General features: G+C 37.0%; 1 protein-coding gene across 1 annotated transcript in view; it reads right to left on the minus strand.

The window, feature by feature from the left end:
- Nucleotides 1-120: 120 nt before the first annotated feature.
- Nucleotides 121-21,517, minus strand: part of LOC143228615 (uncharacterized) — a 46,693-nt gene continuing 25,296 nt past the window's right edge. The window contains 6 exon segments of the mRNA XM_076459840.1: nucleotides 121-293; nucleotides 1,522-1,584; nucleotides 7,003-7,096; nucleotides 10,310-10,465; nucleotides 14,213-14,313; nucleotides 17,289-17,394. Of these exon segments, the coding sequence (XP_076315955.1) occupies nucleotides 121-293; nucleotides 1,522-1,584; nucleotides 7,003-7,096; nucleotides 10,310-10,465; nucleotides 14,213-14,313; nucleotides 17,289-17,394 (693 nt within the window).

The following is a 21,517-nucleotide window of genomic DNA, read 5'->3' on the forward strand; positions in this document are numbered from 1 at the left end:
TTTTAAAGATGTCAGAACTTACCCATCCTTGAATGTCAGATAGATTCGTTTCCGTTCTTTCCACTTGAAACCAGAAGTCCACTCACAATTCCCAGGCCAACAGTCTGTATCCAATTCAGTCTAGATAGCATACGGCCATGTGCTTCTTGAAAATTTCTTTGGGGCTTTAAGTTGCGTCCAAAAGCACGTGGGCCACTTTTCAATAGTCCCTGTACAACTGTCTTCGCTGCCGAACACAGAGCTGTAGGCATCAGACCAGGATGGCACACCACCGTCTTCATTGCTCTCAGATGCTGTAAGAATATATTAGCTTAATGTATTTGTTTTTGTCTTCTAAAGTTCCTCTAGCAATTTTTGTGAAATCATTTAGGTGAATGTATTTAAATATCACAATAAGAGATTACAAGTCCGATGACTTATAAGTACTAAAGGGTAATAAACACATTCTCTGAAATCTTTTTATGTGTGTTTTTAATATGGCATCTTTAAAATGAACCTCTCACCTGCTGAATCAGTTGTGGACTGAACTGGTGCAGATACCAAGAGTTGAGCTCCATTTGGGCTGAGGCTTCATTTATTTCTCTAAAAAGATGGTTATTTCATTACCACAAAGCATTCTTGGCATCTTGACGAAACGCGTTGGTGGAAGGAAATTGAAGTAAATAGCAGATGACATTCATTACAAACAATGAGTTCATATTAATAACTAAACATCTCAGTTGGGTTTTAGCTGTGTTACAAAAAAGTAATCTTCTTTTGATCAAAATCTATTTATTGTTAAGCCACGTGTTTAATGTTTATAGTCGTTATGTTACGCAAAAAACGAGTGTGAAAAAATGCTTTCTTAAAAATCGGGATTTGTGACTTTGGTCTAGAAAATTAGTTTTGGAATTTTGCTGTAGATTTATTGAATAAAATATTATTTTAAAATTTAAAAAAAAAAATGTACCAACGACAAAAATAAGGAATTGATTTAAAAAAACAACTTAATGGGTTGAACATTATTGAAACACGTTTCAGGAAAGTAAATAAAGATAATTTATAGCGAATTCTTTACGAATGACAAAACTGTCACAAGTGAAGTCTGTCTGGTTCTCAAAGTATTTACTCAAAATACATTTTAGATCAGAAAGATAAAAGCTATAATAATAAAATAATAATAAAACAGTGTATAGTTAAAGCAAGATTTCGAATACAACATTTTATTATGCTTTTGTTTGTTTATAAGCCCAAACTGTTCTTAACGTTATGATGAATCCTGATGGTTTCGATTGGCTAATTACAAAATGTATTACTTCGTGAGATAATAGAACTAAAGTAACTTTACAATTTTGTACAGAAGTTTAATACAGTGACATAAAGATTTCTCCATTAACATGTCAGTAAAGCTTATATTAATTTGTCAGCTTCAAAACGAAACACTTGATAATTTCATGCATAAATTATTAGGCTTAATAGATGTGTACATAAATAGATTTCCTAAGGATATTATTTCTTCTGTTGAAAAAAGGAATAACTTACGTGTAATGCTTGGCTGCTGATATAAATTTTTCCCGAACTTCTGGGGTCTTTTCACTTGTTCAACTGTAATAATAAAAGTGAAAAACAAATTACGTTATTAGGTGTATAAAACTGTTTGTCTGAATTTCTCCAAAGCGAAAGATTATTGTTTAATGCACTTTGTCAATAATTGTTCTGTTTCTATTTATTAAATGTAATAGGTCAAACTAAACCTAACACACATTTCAAGAAATCGCATGGTAAGGCGCTGTTGTAAGGAAAGATCACCTGACAAGAAGTTACTAAATATTCAAAGTTATAGCTGGTCTGTAATTACTGCCACGTGGGTTGGTAGGATATTTATTCGTAACAATTTCACCTCAAACCTTCTTAGTTAACTTCATTCCCTTTAAAAAGAAATTAAAAAAAACAAATGTCTTCGAGACCATTTAAAGAAGTACATAGAAGAAAATACTTTTAACTCTACAGTCAATCTTAAATTAAGCACTTTTGGAAAACATCCACTTCTATGTTACGAGCACTAATGAAAAAGCACCTGATGAAGAGTGGTAAGGAACTGTTGTAATGAAAGGGCACCTGATGAAGAGTGGTAAGGAACTGTTGTAATGAAAGGGCGCCTGATGAAGAGCAGTAAGGAACTGTTTTAATGAAAGGGCACCTGATGAAGAGCAGTAAGGAACTGTTTTAATGAAAGGGCACCTGATCAAGAGTGGTAAGGAACTGTTTTAATGAAAGGGCACCTGATCAAGAGTGGTAAGGAACTGTTGTAATGAAAGGGCACCTTATGAAGAGTGGTAAGGAACTGTTGTAATGAAAGGGCACCTTATGAAGAGTGGTAAGGAACTGTTTCAATGAAAGGGCACCTGATGAAGAGTGGTAAGGAACTGTTTTAATGAAAGGGCACCTGATGAAGAGTGGTAGGAAACTGTTTTGATGAAAGGGCACCTGATCAAGAGTGGTAAGGAACTGTTTTAATGAAAGGGCACCTGATGAAGAGTGGTAAGGAACTGTTGTAATGAAAGGGCGCCTGATGAAGAGCAGTAAGAAACTGTTTTAATGAAAGGGCACCTGATGAAGAGCAGTAAGGAACTGTTTTAATGAAAAAAGCACCTGATGAAGAGTGGTAAGGAACTGTTGTAATGAAAGGGCACCTGATGAAGAGTGGTAAGGAACTGTTGTAATGAAAGGGCGCCTGATGAAGAGCAGTAAGAAACTGTTTTAATGAAAGGGCACCTGATCAAGAGCAGTAAGGAACTGTTTTAATGAAAGGGCACCTGATCAAGAGTGGTAAGGAACTGTTTTAATGAAAGGGCACCTGATCAAGAGTGGTAAGGAACTGTTGTAATGAAAGGGCACCTGATCAAGAGTGGTAAGGAACTGTTGTAATGAAAGGGCACCTGATATGAAGAGTGGTAAGGAACTGTTTCAATGAAAGGGCACCTGATGAAGAGTGGTAAGGAACTGTTTTAATGAAAGGGCACCTGATCAAGAGTGGTAAGGAACTGTTGTAATGAAAGGGCACCTGATCAAGAGTGGTAAGGAACTGTTGTAATGAAAGGGCACCTTATGAAGAGTGGTAAGGAACTGTTGTAATGAAAGGGCACCTTATGAAGAGTGGTAAGGAACTGTTGTAATGAAAGGGCACCTTATGAAGAGTGGTAAGGAACTGTTTCAATGAAAGGAGCACCTGATAAGAGTGGTAAGGAACTGTTGTAATGAAAGGGCACCTGATCAAGAGTGGTAAGGAACTGTTGTAATGAAAGGGCACCTGATCAAGAGTGGTAAGGAACTGTTGTAATGAAAGGGCACCTGATCAAGAGTGGTAAGGAACTGTTGTAATGAAAGGGCACCTTATGAAGAGTGGTAAGGAACTGTTTCAATGAAAGGGCACCTGATCAAGAGTGGTAAGGAACTGTTGTAATGAAAGGGCACCTATGAAGAGTGGTAAGGAACTGTTGTAATGAAAGGGCACCTTATGAAGAGTGGTAAGGAACTGTTGTAATGAAAGGGCACCTTATGAAGAGTGGTAAGGAACTGTTTCAATGAAAGAGCACCTGATGAAGAGTGGTAAGGAACTGTTGTAATGAAAGGGCACCTGATGAAGAGTAGTAAGGAACTGTTTTAATGAAAGGGCACCTGATGAAGAGTGGTAAGGAACTGTTGTAATGAAAGGGCACCTGATGAAGAGTGGTAAGGAACTGTTGTAATGAAAGGGCACCTGATGAAGAGTGGTAGGAAACTGTTTTAATGAAAGGGCACCTGATCAAGGTGGTAAGGAACTGTTTTAATGAAAGGGCAACTGATCAAGAGTGGTAAGGAACTGTTTCAATGAAAGGGCACCTGATCAAGAGTGGTAAGGAACTGTTTCAATGAAAGGGCACCTGATCAAGAGTGGTAAGGAACTGTTGTAATGAAAGGGCACCTTATGAAGAGTGGTAAGGAACTGTTGTAATGAAAGGGCACCTTATGAAGAGTAATAATAAACTGTTTTAATGAAAGGGCACCTGATGAAGAGTGGTAAGGAACTGTTGTAATGAAAGGGCACCTATGAAGAGTGGTAAGGAACTGTTGTAATGAAAGGGCACCTGATCAAGAGTGGTAAGGAACTGTTGTAATGAAAGGGCACCTGATGAAGAGTGGTAGGAAACTGTTTTAATGAAAGGGCACCTGATCAAGAGTGGTAAGAACTGTTTTAATGAAAGGGCACCTGATCAAGAGTGGTAAGGAACTGTTTCAATGAAAGGGCACCTGATCAAGAGTGGTAAGGAACTGTTTTAATGAAAGGGCACCTTATGAAGAGTGGTAAGGAACTGTTGTAATGAAAGGGCACCTATGAAGAGTAATAATAAACTGTTTTAATGAAAGGGCACCTGATCAAGAGTGGTAAGGAACTGTTGTAATGAAAGGGCACCTTATGAAGAGTGGTAAGGAACTGTTGTAATGAAAGGGCACCTGATCAAGAGTGGTAAGGAACTGTTTTAATGAAAGGGCACCTATGAAGAGTGGTAAGGAACTGTTGTAATGAAAGGGCACCTTATGAAGAGTAATAATAAACTGTTTTAATGAAAGGGCACCTGATCAAGAGTGGTAAGGAACTGTTGTAATGAAAGGGCACCTTATGAAGAGTGGTAAGGAACTGTTGTAATGAAAGGGCACCTTATGAAGAGTAATAATAAACTGTTTTAATGAAAGGGCACCTGATCAAGAGTGGTAAGGAACTGTTGTAATGAAAGGGCACCTTATGAAGAGTGGTAAGGAACTGTTGTAATGAAAGAGCACCTTATGAAGAGTGGTAAGGAACTGTTGTAATGAAAGGGCAACTGATGAACAGTGGTAAGGAACTGTTGTAATGAAAGGGCACCTAATGAAGAGTGGTAAGGAACTGTTTTAATGAAAGGGCGCCTGATGAACAGTGGTAAGGAACTGTTTTAATGAAAGGGCACCTGATGAAGAACAGTAAGAAACTGTTTTAATGAAAGGGCAACTGATGAAGAGCAGTAGGGAAACTGTTTTAATGAAAGGGCACCTGATAAAGAGCAGTAGGAAACTGTTTTAATGAAAGGGCACCTGATCAAGAGTGGTAAGGAACTGTTTTAATTAAAGGGCACCTGATAAAGAGTGGTAAGGAATTGTTTTAATGAAAGGGCGCCTGATGAACAGTGGTAAGGAACTGTTGTAATGAAAGGGCACCTGATGAAGAGTGGTAGGAAACTGTTTTAATGAAAGAGCACCTGATAAAGAGTGGTAAGGAACTGTTTCAATGAAAGGGCACCTGATCAAGAGTGGTAAGGAACTGTTTTAATGAAAGGGCACCTGATAAAGAGCAGTAGGAAACTGTTTTAATGAAAGGGCACCTGATCAAGAGTGGTAAGGAACTGTTTTAATGAAAGGGCACCTGATGAAGAGTGGTAAGGAACTGTTGTAATGAAAGGGCACCTGATGAAGAGTAATAAGGAACTGTTTTAATGAAAGGGCACCTGATGAAGAGTGGTAAGGAACTGTTGTAATGAAAGGGCACCTGATGAAGAGTGGTAAGGAACTGTTGTAATGAAAGGGCACCTGATGAAGAGTAATAAGGAACTGTTTTAATGAAAGGGCACCTGATGAAGAGTGGTAGGAACTGTTTTAATGAAAGGGCACCTGATGAAGAGTGGTAAGGAACTGTTGTAATGAAAGGGCACCTGATGAAGAGTGGTAGGAAACTGTTTTAATGAAAGGGCACCTGATCAAGAGTGGTAAGGAACTGTTTTAATGAAAGGGCAACTGATGAAGAGTGGTAATAAACTGTTTTAATGAAAGGGCAACTGATGAAGAGTGGTAAGGAACTGTTGTAATGAAAGAGTGCCTGATGAAGGGTGGTAAGGAACTGTTTTCCTGCTCCCTTCTGGTGAGAACGGTAAGAAGTAGTTTTCTTTTCACTCCAGTAGAAGAACAGTAAGTGACTATTTATCTGCTTGTTTTAGACGAAGTGTGGTAAGAAAGTATTTTACCTACTTTCTCCTCATGAAGAACGACATAGAACTCTTTACCTGCTCGGTTTAGGTAAAAAGGTTAGATCGCACAAGTTAACATGTAAGAGTGATATTTTTAATCCACTCACAAGCTCTTGATTAAAAGTAAATTAGTCAGCTCACTTTACCATCTAATACAGATAAAAACATCCTAAACAGATGCTGTAACAAATAGAAACGTCCAAGACAAATGCTATAGCAGAATGAAACACCTAAGACAGTTAATTCACAGGTATAAAAACCTTAGACAGTTGCTGTAACAAATAGAAACACCTAAACTCCCCCCAGTGGCGCAGTGGCATGTTTCCAGATTAACAATACTAGAAACCGGGTTTGATACCGTGGTACACAGAGTACAAATAGTCCATTGTGTTGCTCTGTGGTCAACTTCAAACAAACAAACATATCTTGTAGCAGACAAAACAATCGTAGACACTTATTCCTCAAATTTCAAGACCTCAGAGACTTGCTGTACCAAGATACATAGATATAAAGAGTAAAATATGTCCTGTATTTGGTAATTAAGAGAAAGAGTCAAGCCTTGAATATGATAATTGAAGCAATGATAGTTTGAAATCTTACAAAAAAACACCTTAAAATATACTAAAAATGGTGCTAAAAGTTTTCACAACTAACGTTCTGAATTTTATGTTACCATTTAAAAAAATTATATAAATCTTTATTCTAAAGTACAGGTTTAGATAAGATGGAATTAATTTAAGAAACATCTCTCTTAACATAAAACTGAATCATAATGAAATACAGTGAGAATTTTAATAATACTGTGTCATAGTTTGTTCATTGTCTCCTGCTAGTACAGCAGTAAGTCTACGGATTTATAACGCTAAAATCAGGGATTTGATCCCCTCGGTGGACACAGCAGATAACCCGCTGTGGCTTTGCTAAAAAACACACACACACATTTATTTATTGTATATATAAAAAAGCATAAAATAATAGACATACTCACTAATAAAGTCAGCTGGGTTGTAATGTGCTGCTATTTGTAAGCCTGTGTCACTTAAAAACTCGACAATTTTATTGGTTGCGCCGAAGAACGCGACCTAGAAACGTGGAAAAGTTATTAAAGACATGACATAGTTTTGTACGCTGTAATAGAAAACCTAAAACAAACAAAAAAAGGCCACCGTAATCTCAGTAAATTTTTTTTTAAATTCCTTCAGCTCGGAGTCGAACCTGAAACCCTTCCCACAACAAACAGTACTTTACAGACAAAGTTAGTAATCATGAACCTACTAGCAATTTCGAGTAAAGCACTTTTCACAGAACTTGCTTAGCGTGAGAAAGGCTTCAAGCGTGACTCGAAGCCGAATGGATGAAAAACAAAACAACTTACATTACTGTGAATAATTATTTAAAAACTCGTGTTTATTACTTCTATATTTTTGTGCAGATGTTTTCGAATAGCTAGTTATTCGTGGGGTATCTGTTCTACCAAGACTCTAACTCTGAGCGGATACACTAAAGAGAATGCAATTACTCAAGGGCACTCACCGTCATCTCTCGGGCAACTCCAATCTTGGATGTTATTATTTGGATCATTTCATGTATTTTATATTTTTTCTTGAAGCATCTTATCAAGACACGTTCTGTTTCTCCAACCAATGTTTAGACCAAACTAACATTTATGAAAATGCATTTGTTATTGTTTTCTTTAGATATATAAGATGTTGTTTATTTCAAAAGACCTTCAACCGTTCATGGTTAAACCACCTAATATCAGTTTACACCTGTACTTGTTTAGTATATTATTACGTTTTTCTACATTATGCTATTAACTTTTCACAAATCCATTTCTTTCTGTGTCGTTCATCCAGTACTGAAATAATCATATCGAAGTTTCGTTATCAGCGGAATTGTTACGATAAGTATTAGTGATATACAAACGAACACTCAGGAAGTTGACGTATGTTTTAGCGAAAAGCTACATAATGAATTACATGCACTCAAGCCACCATCAGGGATCGTTTTTTTAATTTCGCGCAAAACTACTCGAGGGCTATCTGCGCTAGCCGTCCCTAATTTTGCAGTGTTAGACTAGAGGAAAGGCAGCTAGTTACTACCATCCTCCACCAACTCTTGGGCTACTCTTTTACCAACGAATAGTGGGACTGACCGTCGCATTATAACACCCCCACGGCTGAAAGGGCGAGCATGCTTGGCGCAACGGGGATTCGAACCCGCGATCCTCAGATTACGAGTCGAACGCCTTAACCCACCTGGCCATGTCGGGCCATGTGAGGGATCGAACTTCGGATGTTATCGTCCTAAGTAAGTAAACTCATCGCTAGCCTAACGGAGTACACATTCCATATCTAATGGTTTGTAAACCAGAAAACAGTTTATGTGCCAAAACCAGAAACATGGGCTAATAAACAACGTAAAGCTAAATATTTTTCTCCAATTGTAACCGGTTTCATAGCTTCTTCAGAAGTGTTATTGCTCTATTAAAATTACTACAATAAAAATATATAAAGATTTTCGAAAGCACTTAAATGTTCAATTTATACGATGACTAACATAACACACTTAATATTTTATTAATAAACTTAATATTTTATTAATAAATTGTAAAACAAATTGGTCTATAACACAATTTTCATATTTATAGAGAATATTAGGGCATGGCTTGATGGGTGTAGGGTTCGACTCGCTGTTTCGTCCTCGAGTAACTTTGCGCGAAGTTCAGAACAAACTATATTATTAAACATAAAATTATTCAGAAAAATATACTTTCATGTAGCAGAATATACCACTGATTCTCAAAACTAGCCGTCTCTAGTGGTCAACTCACATATTATAAGGAAGGCGGTTAGTCAACACAACAAATTGTTGGGATACTATTGTCTGACTGAATATTAGAATCACACGTTATAATGATCATACAGCGTCCACGTGAGAAGTTTATTTTGTTTATATTTCCTACATTTTTCGGGCCCATCACGGCCAGGTGGTTATAGCACTCGACTCGTAATCTGAGGGTCGCAGGATCGAATCCACAACAGAGACGCTCACCCTTTCAGCCATGGAATGTTATAAAGTTACGGACAATCCAACTATTCGTTGCTAAAAGAATAGCTCAAGAGTTGGCGGCGGGTGATGATGACTACCCGACATCCCTCTAAACTAGGGATGGCTAGCGCCCTCGTGTGGATTTGTGCTGAATTTGAAACAATAATTTTTTTTTTCTTTTCTTCTTTATCCAGTGAGAGGATCTAAACTGTGGATTGTGAGATCCATAATCAGCAACACTTCGTTTGAACTGCGAAGCTGCATAATAAACTCTCTGTGCTGTGCTCGTCTAGCCTCGAATTGTGGCGTTATAAACTTTCAAGCTCACTACCGAGCCAGTTTAGGGCGTTTTTCACACATTATTACTACCTCAAGAGAAATGCAATATATCTTCTCTGACGTAGTTAAAAAAAAAATTCAAGACTAATAAATCAAAAACCTATTTTAAAACTTCAGGTAAATATAACGCCTTAAAATGTTATGATTTATTTAATATTTGTGACGTGAAAAAGGAAAAAAAAAACAAAAAACTAAACCAATAATGACAGTACAGGAACATGGAGATAGTACGTTCAACTTTCACTCGAACTGGTAAACTAAGGAAGCATATTATGCTAACATAATAATTAGTCGGTACTCAACGATGCAATTAAGTGATTTATTTTGGGGGGAACATATTACATCTTTCGACAGAACATTAAAGAAGACTGACCACTATTCCGTCGAAACATGTTCCTCCCAAAAAAAAAAAAATCATTTCATCACTCTAACAAATCGGCATGACCAGCTGGTTAAGGCACTCGACTCGAAATCCGAGGGTCGCTGGGTCAAATTCCAGTCACACCAAACATACCTGCCTTTCAGCCGTGGAACGTTATAATGATCGGTCAATCCCACTATTCGATGGTAAAAGAGTTGCCCAAGAGTTATGACTAGCTGCCTTCCCTCTAGCTTTACACTGCTAAATTAGGGACAGCTAGCGCAGATAGCCCTCGAGCCGCTTTGCGCGAAATTAAAAAAGACAAACAAAAACAAAACAAGTGATTATTGTAGTTAATTGATATTCCTGGTACTAGATGGCGCGAGCGATAAACATTTATATTGATTTCTAAAATTAACCACGAAAGATTGGAAGAAATACCAGTTTGCTCCTGTTTTGGGGTATATTTCATTCTACAACTACACAAATATTTACAAAATTTAGCTAATGTTTAAAAAAATATTAAAATAAAATCATACCTGACCATCAGCTAGAGAAGCAAATTATCAAACATGTAGAAAATCTGGCTGGACGGCTGATGAACCGTAACAACGACAGTTTTACATTCTTTTTTTGCATAATATTTCAAGGTAGACATAAGACAGAGGGCGGCACCATAGTCTAAGCCCGAAGTTGGTTCCTATTCGTGGTAATAAGTTAACTTCTGCAGTCTCGACAAAGTTCAGAAACATTTCATACAGTTACAAAACTAAAATCAGAATTATTTGTACACAAACGAATAATAAAGATCTGAACAAAGTGAATTAAAAACCGGTTTCAGATGGAAAATTTAAAAGTAAAATCATGGAGATTCAGACAAAAGACCTAACAATGTGTTATCGTGTTTTTTTTTAACACAAACGTGTCTTGAATAAGATTACACTCAACGTGAAGTTAATCAGTATTCAACACACCGACAGACATCAGATTTTCTCGTAAACTTCTTATTTTGTTGTTATCTATCTGCAATATGTCCACCACCAGGGTTCAAACCTCCTATTTTAGGATTTGTAGCTTCAGAACCTTCTTGCAAACCAATCAGAGATTTTTTTTTTTTCAGGGCGACATCACTGAAACAACAACAGCACGTGGTCAACATTCACCTAACCGATTTTCTCCAGTGGAACAGCAGTAAGTTTATCGACTCTCAGCGCCAAAATCTGAGATTCGATTCCTTGCTGTTGACACAGCAGATAGCCCATGTAAGTCGGCTAACAGGCGTTAACGCCACGCTGAAAGACTAAAAATCAACTTTCCATCGTTATCCTAACGTTGTTTTCCCACCAGTGACTTAGCGGTAAGCTTTAGGGCTTGTACTAAAATTTAGAGTTCGATCCCGCAGTAAACACAGCACAGATTGTCTATTGTGTAGCTCTATGCATAATTATAAAAGGAACAAATAATCTATTAAAGCCACGAATAAAAAAGATATCGTTTAAAATTATGAAGTGGTGAGCACAATTTTATCCAAATCCAGTAGTTGATCAGCTCATTTTGACGAAAAGTTGGCCCACAACTCGAGAAGCCAAGCGTTCAACGTGTACTATATACAAAGGCGTGATAAGAACATACACTGGGGAAACCTGTGCCCCAAAAAAAATAATTCTGGCTTGAAATGGTACTAATTCTGAGCTTTAGAAAATCATGGCTGTGAAAACTGGTACACAGTTTAATTAACTAGGCCTAACTAATTATTAATCCATTCGAGTCGCTCTAGAAACCGGTCGATTTGGCTCTTAGAAATTCACGAGCACGTATGACATCACTATAGGCCAATATCGCGACATCTATAAAAATAATATTAATTTGCCGTTGTTTTTCTTTAAAACTGATACTGAAATATACATAAGAAAAAGAGTGTGTTAAAACTTTACTCTGAAGCTCGCCTTGGTTTTGTTAAATTTTGAAAAAACTCGGAGAATAGACTGAAATGGACCATAGTGACACACTTGTAGAACTCCTATTCATAACGTGGTCTTATGTATCGTAGTTAGAGTCATTTACTACTGTAAACAGCACTTTAGGCCTAAACGAATCTCGAGTGCAGAATCAGGTTATTAATTTTATGCTGAAAACAGTATTGGGAAAGGTTTAAGGGTGGCTGGTGCACGTGGAAAGCACTGAAATCGAATGACTGACTTACAGCCAACCTGGAAGGTCATTGGTACATATAATAAGATCTTAATTAAATATTCAAGTTGAAATTATCATTGCGCCTCCCCTTGCGAGTTACATTACGTCGCCTTGAAACACGATAACGGAAAAATATTTTACTTTTGATAGATTTTAATACGTAGAATATTGACGTGATATACTAATATCACATTTCTTTTTACGTGCCGACTATAGAAGTAATATTTTGAGCCCACAGTGAAATTAAAATTATTTAATTATTTAAAGATAGGTTATATACAAGTACATTTTTTTCGTTTTGGCAAATTGAAGAAGGAATGAATTTGGGTTTAGGTGCATTCATAGAAAGCATTGTGGGACATGCTATGAGGAATGGCTTTGGGTTTACGTGCATCCATAGATAGCTTTGTGAGACATGCCATAAGGAATGACTTTGGGTTTAAGTGCAAAACTACTCAATGTGCTACCTGCTCTGTTGCTCAACATGTGCATCGAAAATTGACTTTTAGTAATTCTGTTATTCTCATTATGTCAGTATATTTAGAGTAACAGTTATAAAAAAACTATTTTTGACACAATAACAAATAAACGTATTTAATATAACTTGCAGTCAACTCGTTTAATCGTATTAAATAATATTATGTTATTGTGCCGAAAGAAGGCCTTTTTTATAATTGTTACTCGTAAATCGATTTTTGGTATTAAAGACCCTCGAGCTTCCCGCTGAGACTCTGGAGAGGTAAGGGGATAAAGAACTATGACTGATCTTCATATAAATAGTTAGAAGTATGTGAGAAAGAGAAGGCATAGTTAAGCTGTCCCCCACACAAGGTCATTTCTCCATGGGGGTTTTCGAATATATCACTTTTTCATTTCAAATCTGACGACAATAAGAATAACCCGTATTTTCATAACACTACTTATATTTTGTTGTGTTTTTTTTTGTAATTGTATTTTATCCATACAAATCTACCATAAGATATATAGTTTGTGGCACAAATAAGTTCAAAATTAACGTTATATTACGTTTGGTTACCGTTATGTTTAACAACGAATTCACCAAATAAGACAAAAATTTATGGGTAAAAAAAACCAGATTCAAAAAATTAACATAGAAAAATGATAATTTTAACAGAAGCGTTTCAAACAGAAGAAGGAAACGCCGAAACAAAACCATATAGCCCATAACACCTAGTATCAAATGACAACCTGCATCGTATAGCCCACAACACCTAGTATCAAATGACAACCTGCATCGTATAGCCCACAACACCTAGTATCAAATGACAACCTACATCGTATAGCCCACAACACCTAGTATCAAATGACAACCTACATTGTATAGCCCACAACACCTAGTATCAAATGACAACCTACATCGTATAGCCCACAACACCTAGTATCAAATGACAACCTACATCGTATAGCCCATAACACCTAGTATCAAATGACAACCTACATCGTATAGCCCATAACACCTAGTATCAAATGACAACCTACATCGTATAGCCCACAACACCTAGTATCAAATGACAACCTACATCGTATAGCCCATAACACCTAGTATCAAATGACAACCTGCATCGTATAGCCCATAACATAGTATCAAATGACCACCTATCGTATAGCCCACAACACCTAGTATCAAATGACAACCTACATCGTATAGCCCAAAACACCTAGTTTCAAATGACAACCTGCATCGTATAGCCCATAACACCTAGTATCAAATGACAACCTACATCGTATAGCCCATAACACCTAGTATCAAATGACAACCTGCATCGTATAGCCCATAACACCTAGTATCAAATGACAACCTAAATCGTATAGCCCATCGTATCAAATGCCCATAGCCCACAACACCTGGTATCAAATGACAACCTACATCGTATAGCCCAAAACACCTAGTTTCAAATGACAACCTGCATCGTATAGCCCATAACACCTAGTATCAAATGACAACCTGCATCAAGCCCATAACACCTAGTATCAAATGACAACCTACATCGTATAGTCCATAACACCTAGTATCAAATGACAACCTACATCGTATAGCCCATAACACCTAGTATCAAATGACAACCTACATCGTATAGCCCACAACACCTAGTATCAAATGACAACCTACATCGTATAGCCCACAACACCTAGTATCAAATGACAACCTGCATCGTATAGCCCACAACACCTAGTATCAAATGACAACCTACATCGTATAGCCCACAACATCTAGTATCAAATGACAACCTACATCGAGTACCATGGTAGTAGGATTTGTCAGTAGTTCACAAGCAATGTTAGCCCTTTTCTTCTCTCCCCCAGACAGCCCTCGCTTCGTCCCGTCTCCAATTACTGAAATAGAAAATTTGAGGTGTTAAAGATGCCAGTTCTAAATCAAAAATATCGAGCAACAAAGACAGTACGAATAGCTTAACAGGTAATAAATTACAATGTCAGCCAACTTTATTGTTATCCCAATTAAAGCTTGACCTTCGGTGAAATGTCAAGTAAAACAAAACAACTGATATTGATTGATTTACTAAACAAACTCACGAAATGTCTAGAGTAATCAGTTGTTTTTAACAGGCGCGTGTCAAAAAATAATCCTTGCATTTCGTTACTAAAAACAAATAAAACTTTAAGTTCTGAATAATTTTGTTGCTAAAAAACTGCAAAATAGGCTATGAGAAAATGTTAACTTTCTCGATATAAAATAAATATTCGTCACGTTACATGTGTAGTAGATAACTGAGGATCAGTTAACGAGAACTTCTGAAGAGTTAAAACAACAATAAAAATAGTCGAGCACTGTAATGCATTATCAACCAAATTTTTGTTTCATGTAACTGATAAGACAATCACTTGCTTTGGGTGTGGTATATTAGTACTTGCCAAAACCTGGAATCCGTGTACTTAACTTACTTCCCATTAATTATGCATCTCACGTAAGAACATCATGTTCAGTTGATGGGGAAAAATTATCACAAAATCTGTTAAGATAAACTGAACTACCACCCAGAACTTCACCCTTTGATTTTCATGGAATTTTAGGAGGTTCCTAAAAAAGCAGGTTTTATATCGAATATTTATAACCAGTTGTAACTGTGGAAAACAAAATATATTTTTATGATATCAGTGATCACGGTTCTAATAAGAAAATGTAGAGTACTGAGCTAAAATGTGGTCGGTATTATGAAATGTAGCGGATTTCAGAACATTTCTTAGTTCGACTATAAGTTTAATATCGATTTGACTAGTTTAATGTCAGTCACTGTTGCTCTCCAACTTTTAACTACACAAGTTAATGTATTTGACTAGTTTAATGTCAGTCACTGCTGCCTCTACAACTGTTGCTCTTTTTAACTACACAAGTTAATGTATTTGACTAGTTTAATGTCAGTCACTGTTGCTCTTTAATGTCAACTTTTAACTACACAAGTTAATGTATTTGACTAGTTTAATGTCAGTCACTGCTGCCTCTAAAACTTTTAACTACACAAGTTAATGTATTTGACGAGTTTAATGTCAGTCACTGTTGCCTCTACAATTTTAACTACACAAGTTAATGTATTTGACTAGTTTATGTCAGTTACTGTTGCCTCTACAACTTTTAACTACGCTAAAATAAGTTTATATATGAATTAGTAAGTCTATTTCTATCCTGCGTTTCGACTACTAACCTGCTGTCGTATTCAAAGGAATGATAGACGAGAAAGAAGAGAGAGAGAAAGAACCACTGAAAATACACCACATACACATATACACCACATGTGGACGCTCGACCATCACACCCACACGTGCTTGTTGAACATCTCATTCCAAAACCATGAGCATTTATATTGAGTTGGTATTTACTGCAATAACAGCCTCCACTCTTCTGGGAAGGCTTCTCACTAGATCTTGAAACATGTCTGCGGGGATTCACTCCTATTCAGCCACAAGAGCATTATAGTGAGGTGGAGCACTGATGTCAGGCGAGAAGGCGTGACTCGCAGACGGCGTTCCAATTTATTCCAAAGGTGTTCGATGTGGTTGAGTTCAGGACTCTGTGCAGGTCAGTCAGGTTCTTCCTCACCACTCTCGGCAAACCATGTCTTTACGGACCTCGCTTTGTGAAGGTTGGAAATTGTCATGTTGAAAACAAAGGGGCTTTCTACAAACTGTTGCCACAAAGTTGGAAGCACACAATTCTGTAGAATGTCATTGTATGCCATACCATTAAGATTTCCCTTCACTAGAACTAAAGAGCCTGGACCAAACCACGAAAAATAGCCTAAGACAATTTTTCCTCCTCCACAAACCTTTATAGTTGGCATTATGCATCCGCCAAACCCAGATTCGTCCATCAAACTTCCAGATAGTGAAGCGTGATTCATCGCTCCAGAGAACGCGTTTCCACTGCTCCAGAGTCCAATGACGGTGTACTTTACACCACTCTATTGCGCATGGTGATCTTAGGCTTGTGTGAGGCTGCTTGGCCATGGAAACCGAAACCCATTTCATGAAGCTCCCGATGAACAGTTCTTGTGCTGACGTTGCTTACAGAGACAGTTTGGAACTCTGTAGTGAGTGTTGCAACTGTGGACAGACGATTTTTGCACGCTACGCGTTTCAGCATTCGGTAGTGCCGTTCTGTGAGCTTGTGTGGCCTACCGCTTCGTGGCTGAGCTGTTGTTGCTCCTAGACGTTTTCACCTCATAATAACAGCACCTACAGTTAACCGGGGCAGCTCTAGCAGGGCAGACATTTGACAAACTGACATGTTGAAAAGGTGGCATCCAATGACAGTGTCACGTTGAAAGTCACTGAGCTCTTCAGTATGACCCATTCTACTGTCAATGTTTGTCTATGGAGATTTCATGGTTGTATGCTTGATTTTATGCACCTGTTAGCAACAGGTACGGCTGAAATAGCCACACCCACTAATTAGAAGGGGTGTCCACATACCTTGGCCGTGTAGTGTATATGTGTATGGTGTGCGGTTCCTATGATTAGAAAAAATGTAAATGTTTACTTTGTATGTCACTCAAGTGAGGAAAACGTCCTGTCAAGGTGGCGCTCTTCTCGAGAATTGAAAACATTTTTATTTTTTAAGCTCACAAAACAAAAATGGACACATAAAAATACCGACAAACAGTAAAATATTAACAGACAGACAGATATATATATTGTTGTATCTTATTCTGATCCATGAGGTCCATTCGCAGCAACGTTTAGTAAGTGAAACGTAAGCAAGGAAAATATATATATACATGTTTCTTTTTCCCTAAAATACCACAATGATGTAGAAACTTATATCGATAGATAACATAAAAATAGAAACTTACTGGTATTCAAGCATTTCCTCAAGTCCAGAACGTCGATGATATATTCCACGTGCGCCATCTTTTCTTGATATGGGATGGTGTCAGGTAGTCGCAACAGTGCTGAATGCTGGGAGAGAAATATTTCTAGCCAGTCTAAAGGACCAAGTCTAAAACGCGTTGTTCATGAGTCGATCTTTCTTTTTAATTCAGATATAGTTCTTAACGTAAAAGGAAAAATTACTCCTATCTAGCTAGCTTTATTAGAAACACGAATTACAAAACGCTGAAAAAAAACCCAACAATAACAACAAACACTCGTTATTTTTAATTCCAAGATAACTGCAACTTTCACTCATGAAATCCTAGTATTACTTTCCGTTACGTAATCTTAAAAACTACCTTTCTCTTACATTACAGTATTTTAAATAATTGCGTTGATTTATATTAAGAAGTGATTGGGAAAGGCATTATTTTGAATACAAAATGTGTTAGTTTTCAAGGAACGTTATGTGAAGAAATTATTTCAAATTAAGACAAGTCTGGGAAGAAACTGTTTTCACTTATTTCAAATTAAGACAAGTCTTGGAAGAAACTGTTTTCACTTATTTCAAACTAAGACAAGTCTAGGAAGAAACTGTTTTCACTTATTTCAAACTAAGACAAGTCTAGGAAGAAACTGTTTTCACTTATTTCAAATTAAGACAAGTCTAGGAAGAAACTGTTTTCACTTATTTCAAATTAAGACAAGTCTAGGAAGAAACTGTTTTCACTTATTTCAAACTAAGACAAGTCTAGGAAGAAACTGTTTTCACTTATTTCAAATTAAGACAAGTCTAGGAAAAAACTGTTTTCACTCAGGGAATTATTTCTATAAAAGTTAACTTTTTGTCATAAGTTTTCAATTATTATTTTTGCCTTTAAGTTGCCAAGGAATCGGTTACTTTGAGCAATTAAAACTGAGATGATTGTTTCAGGGGTGGATACAGGATTTTTTGGGTGGGGGGGGGTATGATCGACTAAGTAAAGTCACTAGGTCTGAGGTCAGTTTAATAATGGTGAGACAGTTGCTTCTTGTTCCGGAGGAAATCCCACTCAGTGGTCTACGTAATCAAAAATATTCTAATTGAAATGATCAGTACTTTATATTTCTGATTTCCCATTAACCTACACAATTTTGGTATGGTCAGTGGGGGATGCATCCCCCATACCTCCTCTATATCCATTCCTGGATTGTTGTTATTTTTAAATGCAAATTTTTCACTTATGAAAATATTATCACGACTCATTAAATTCTCACAGAAATATTAGTTTATTTCTGTTATAATTAAAATGTATCATAAGTACTGTTTTAAATTTTCAAATGTTTATTTTTTTCTGTTTCGGATATTCGTATCTAATTACACATGAGCTATATGCGTTGTTTGTTACTCATTTGAGCTTACAGGCTAGAGAGAAAGCAGATATTCATGGGTGCTGGAAGTGAGCCAATCTGAACTCATAATAACAAATATGTATTATGATACTAGTCAGTTTTTACCTGTCCTGAATAGGACCATGTACCTTACTATTTAATCAAGTATGCGCGCGCACTTTATTAAGTCTTTTTAGAAAGGTTTTACGTCAGGTTATAGAATTGTTTGTTTGTTTTGAATTTCGCGCAAAGTTATTCCAGGGCTATCTGCACTAGCCGTCCCTAACTTTAGAATGAAAGACTAGAGGGAAGGCAGCTAGTCATCACCACTCACCGCCAACTCTTGGGCTACTCTTTTACCAACGAATAGTGGGATTGACCGTCACATTATAATGCCCCCACGGCCGAAAGGGCGAGCATGTTTGGTGTAAAGGGGATTCGAAATCGCGACCCTCAGATTACGAGTCGAGTGCCTTAACAACTTGGCCATGCCGGGCCAGATAGAATAACATTATAAATTTATTTCTGGGTAACATTAAATATGTTAAAGTTTAGTCCTAATTAAGCTATAACCAAAAGAAGAAAAAAAAGCATACAAGTTACAACGTTAATTCATCTCTTTACCGAATTAATAAAAAAATAACTAATATTAGGCCTAACACAAGTAAACCTTCGATAACTGCGATTAGAATTCTTTAGTATTATTCTAGAAATCTCGTATTTAAAGAAATAATATTGTAACAAAGATAGTAATTTGACCGCATATGTTTTGCAGGTCTTTGGTAGTTCCGAAAACAAAAAATGTACAAAACATGATCCTGTCCTTTGCAAATATGTCTGTTCTTCTATTTATATATATAACACATTTGCCACTGTTGTATGTACATATCCTAAACATATGTTTCTGGCAATGTTTCTACTGTTTTTATTTAACAACGCAAAAAAAAAACAGATAAAATTTTTTGAAGCTATAAAAGTGTAACATCCTGTTTATTTTCTGCAACCCATACCCGTTCCGATGTTATGCAAGAGAGCCGGTGCTTATCCAATAAAGAAAGTTCTGTGAAAGACATGGCTTAGCAGATGAACAACTATACGATATTATTACGTAGTTGGAAATTGCTTCTTCAAGGTAAACCCGTTGCACAACCTACCGTCGAACGTTGTACGATCTCTGGCTGTTCGCGATACTTCGTCATGCTCAGTGAAGCCGTGCAACAAAAAATTTCGAAGTCTCTACTCACCGCTAGGTGATATTAGTTTGTCTGCACTCGAGACGTTATTCGATGTGGTTTTCCATATACGTACGTGTGGCAAAAACGCTGCTTGTACGTTGTAATCTTTTTATCGCGCGCGTACACACGCACATTTATACACGAGAGAATAGCAGGACATCCACAAAAAATCGATTAGCCAACCTATAAAGTATTACTTAACTATAGTAGCTACTGCGAAATAACAATTAAAATTAAATATATATAAGGAACACCCAATAAGAACTCAGTATCACTTTCTGCTCGGCCTTCGATACGATGAGTTAGGCCTAAATTTGTAAGAAATGCAAGTTGCCTTTGCTTCTCCATTGGCAGTTTCACGAAATATATTTACATATTTTTCGTTTATTAAATTACACGATTTTTCTTCGAGATGTGCCTAAGATACGTAGTTTTGTTTTCTTCTTTTAACTTCTCCACTTTTATTGTTGTTGTGAAATGATTGGTGCACTTAAAATGAGGTTTATTTTTTAACAAGCAGTTAATAACGCAAAAGTCATAAAACGACCATCAAGTGCTACACCAACTAGATATGTTGCTGTAAAAGCGGTAAATGTTTATTATCAATAATGTGAAAAAAAATTAATTGGTTGATTTCAATTTAAAATATTCGAAGAATGTTATTCACCTCTTTGCAATCACACATTGCCACCTAGCGACACACAGGTAATTAAATATTTTCGTAATATATTTAACACGTATAAAATATATTGGTTATTGTATTTATTCTGATGCATTTTTATGAAAAAAATCAACATTATTGACAAACAGTATACGTATATATTATTGAAAAGTTAATTTTTTAGTCAAGGACTAAAGTTTTACACAAACAGCACAACTTAGCACTAACGCAATAGGGTTAAACCTTACAAATAAGTTTGGTTTTGTTTGTTTTGAATTTCGCTCAAAGCTACACGAGGGATATCTGCACTAGCTGTCCCTAATTTAGCACTGTAAGACTAGAGGGACGGCAGCTTGTCATCACCACCCACCGCCAACTCTGGGGCTACTCTTTTACCAACGAATTGTGGGACTGAGCGTAACAATATAACGCCCCCACGGCTGAAAGGGTGAGCATGTTTGGCGTGAAGGGGAATTGAGCCCGCGACCCTCGGATTACGAGTCAAGCGTCTTAACCACCTGGCCATGCCGGGCCCCTTTAAAAAAGCAAAAATAACGCACCTCCTAAAGGGGTTCTGTGGTAAATATGAGGACTTTAGACGCCAAACTCCAAGTTTCGAAACTTTTGGTGAGAATAAAGCAGTCAAGTTTGTTGTAAGACGGCATAGCCAGGAGGGTTAAGGCATTTGACTAGTAATCTGAGAGTCGCGGGTTCGAAACCCCGTCACACCAAAATGCTCGCCCTTTCAGCCGTGGGGGCGTTATAATGTGACGGTCAGTCCCATTATTCGTTGGTAAAAGAGTAGTCCAAGAGTTGGCGGTGGGTGGTGATGACTAGCTGCCTTCCCTCTAGTCTTACACTGCTAAATTAGGGACGGCTAGTGCAGATAGCCCTGAGTAGCATTGCGCGAAATTCAAAAAACAAACAAGTTCATTGTAAAAGC

The sequence above is a fragment of the Tachypleus tridentatus genome, chromosome 10 (genome assembly GCF_004210375.1).
Source record: "Tachypleus tridentatus isolate NWPU-2018 chromosome 10, ASM421037v1, whole genome shotgun sequence".
NCBI lineage: Eukaryota > Metazoa > Arthropoda > Merostomata > Xiphosura > Limulidae > Tachypleus > Tachypleus tridentatus.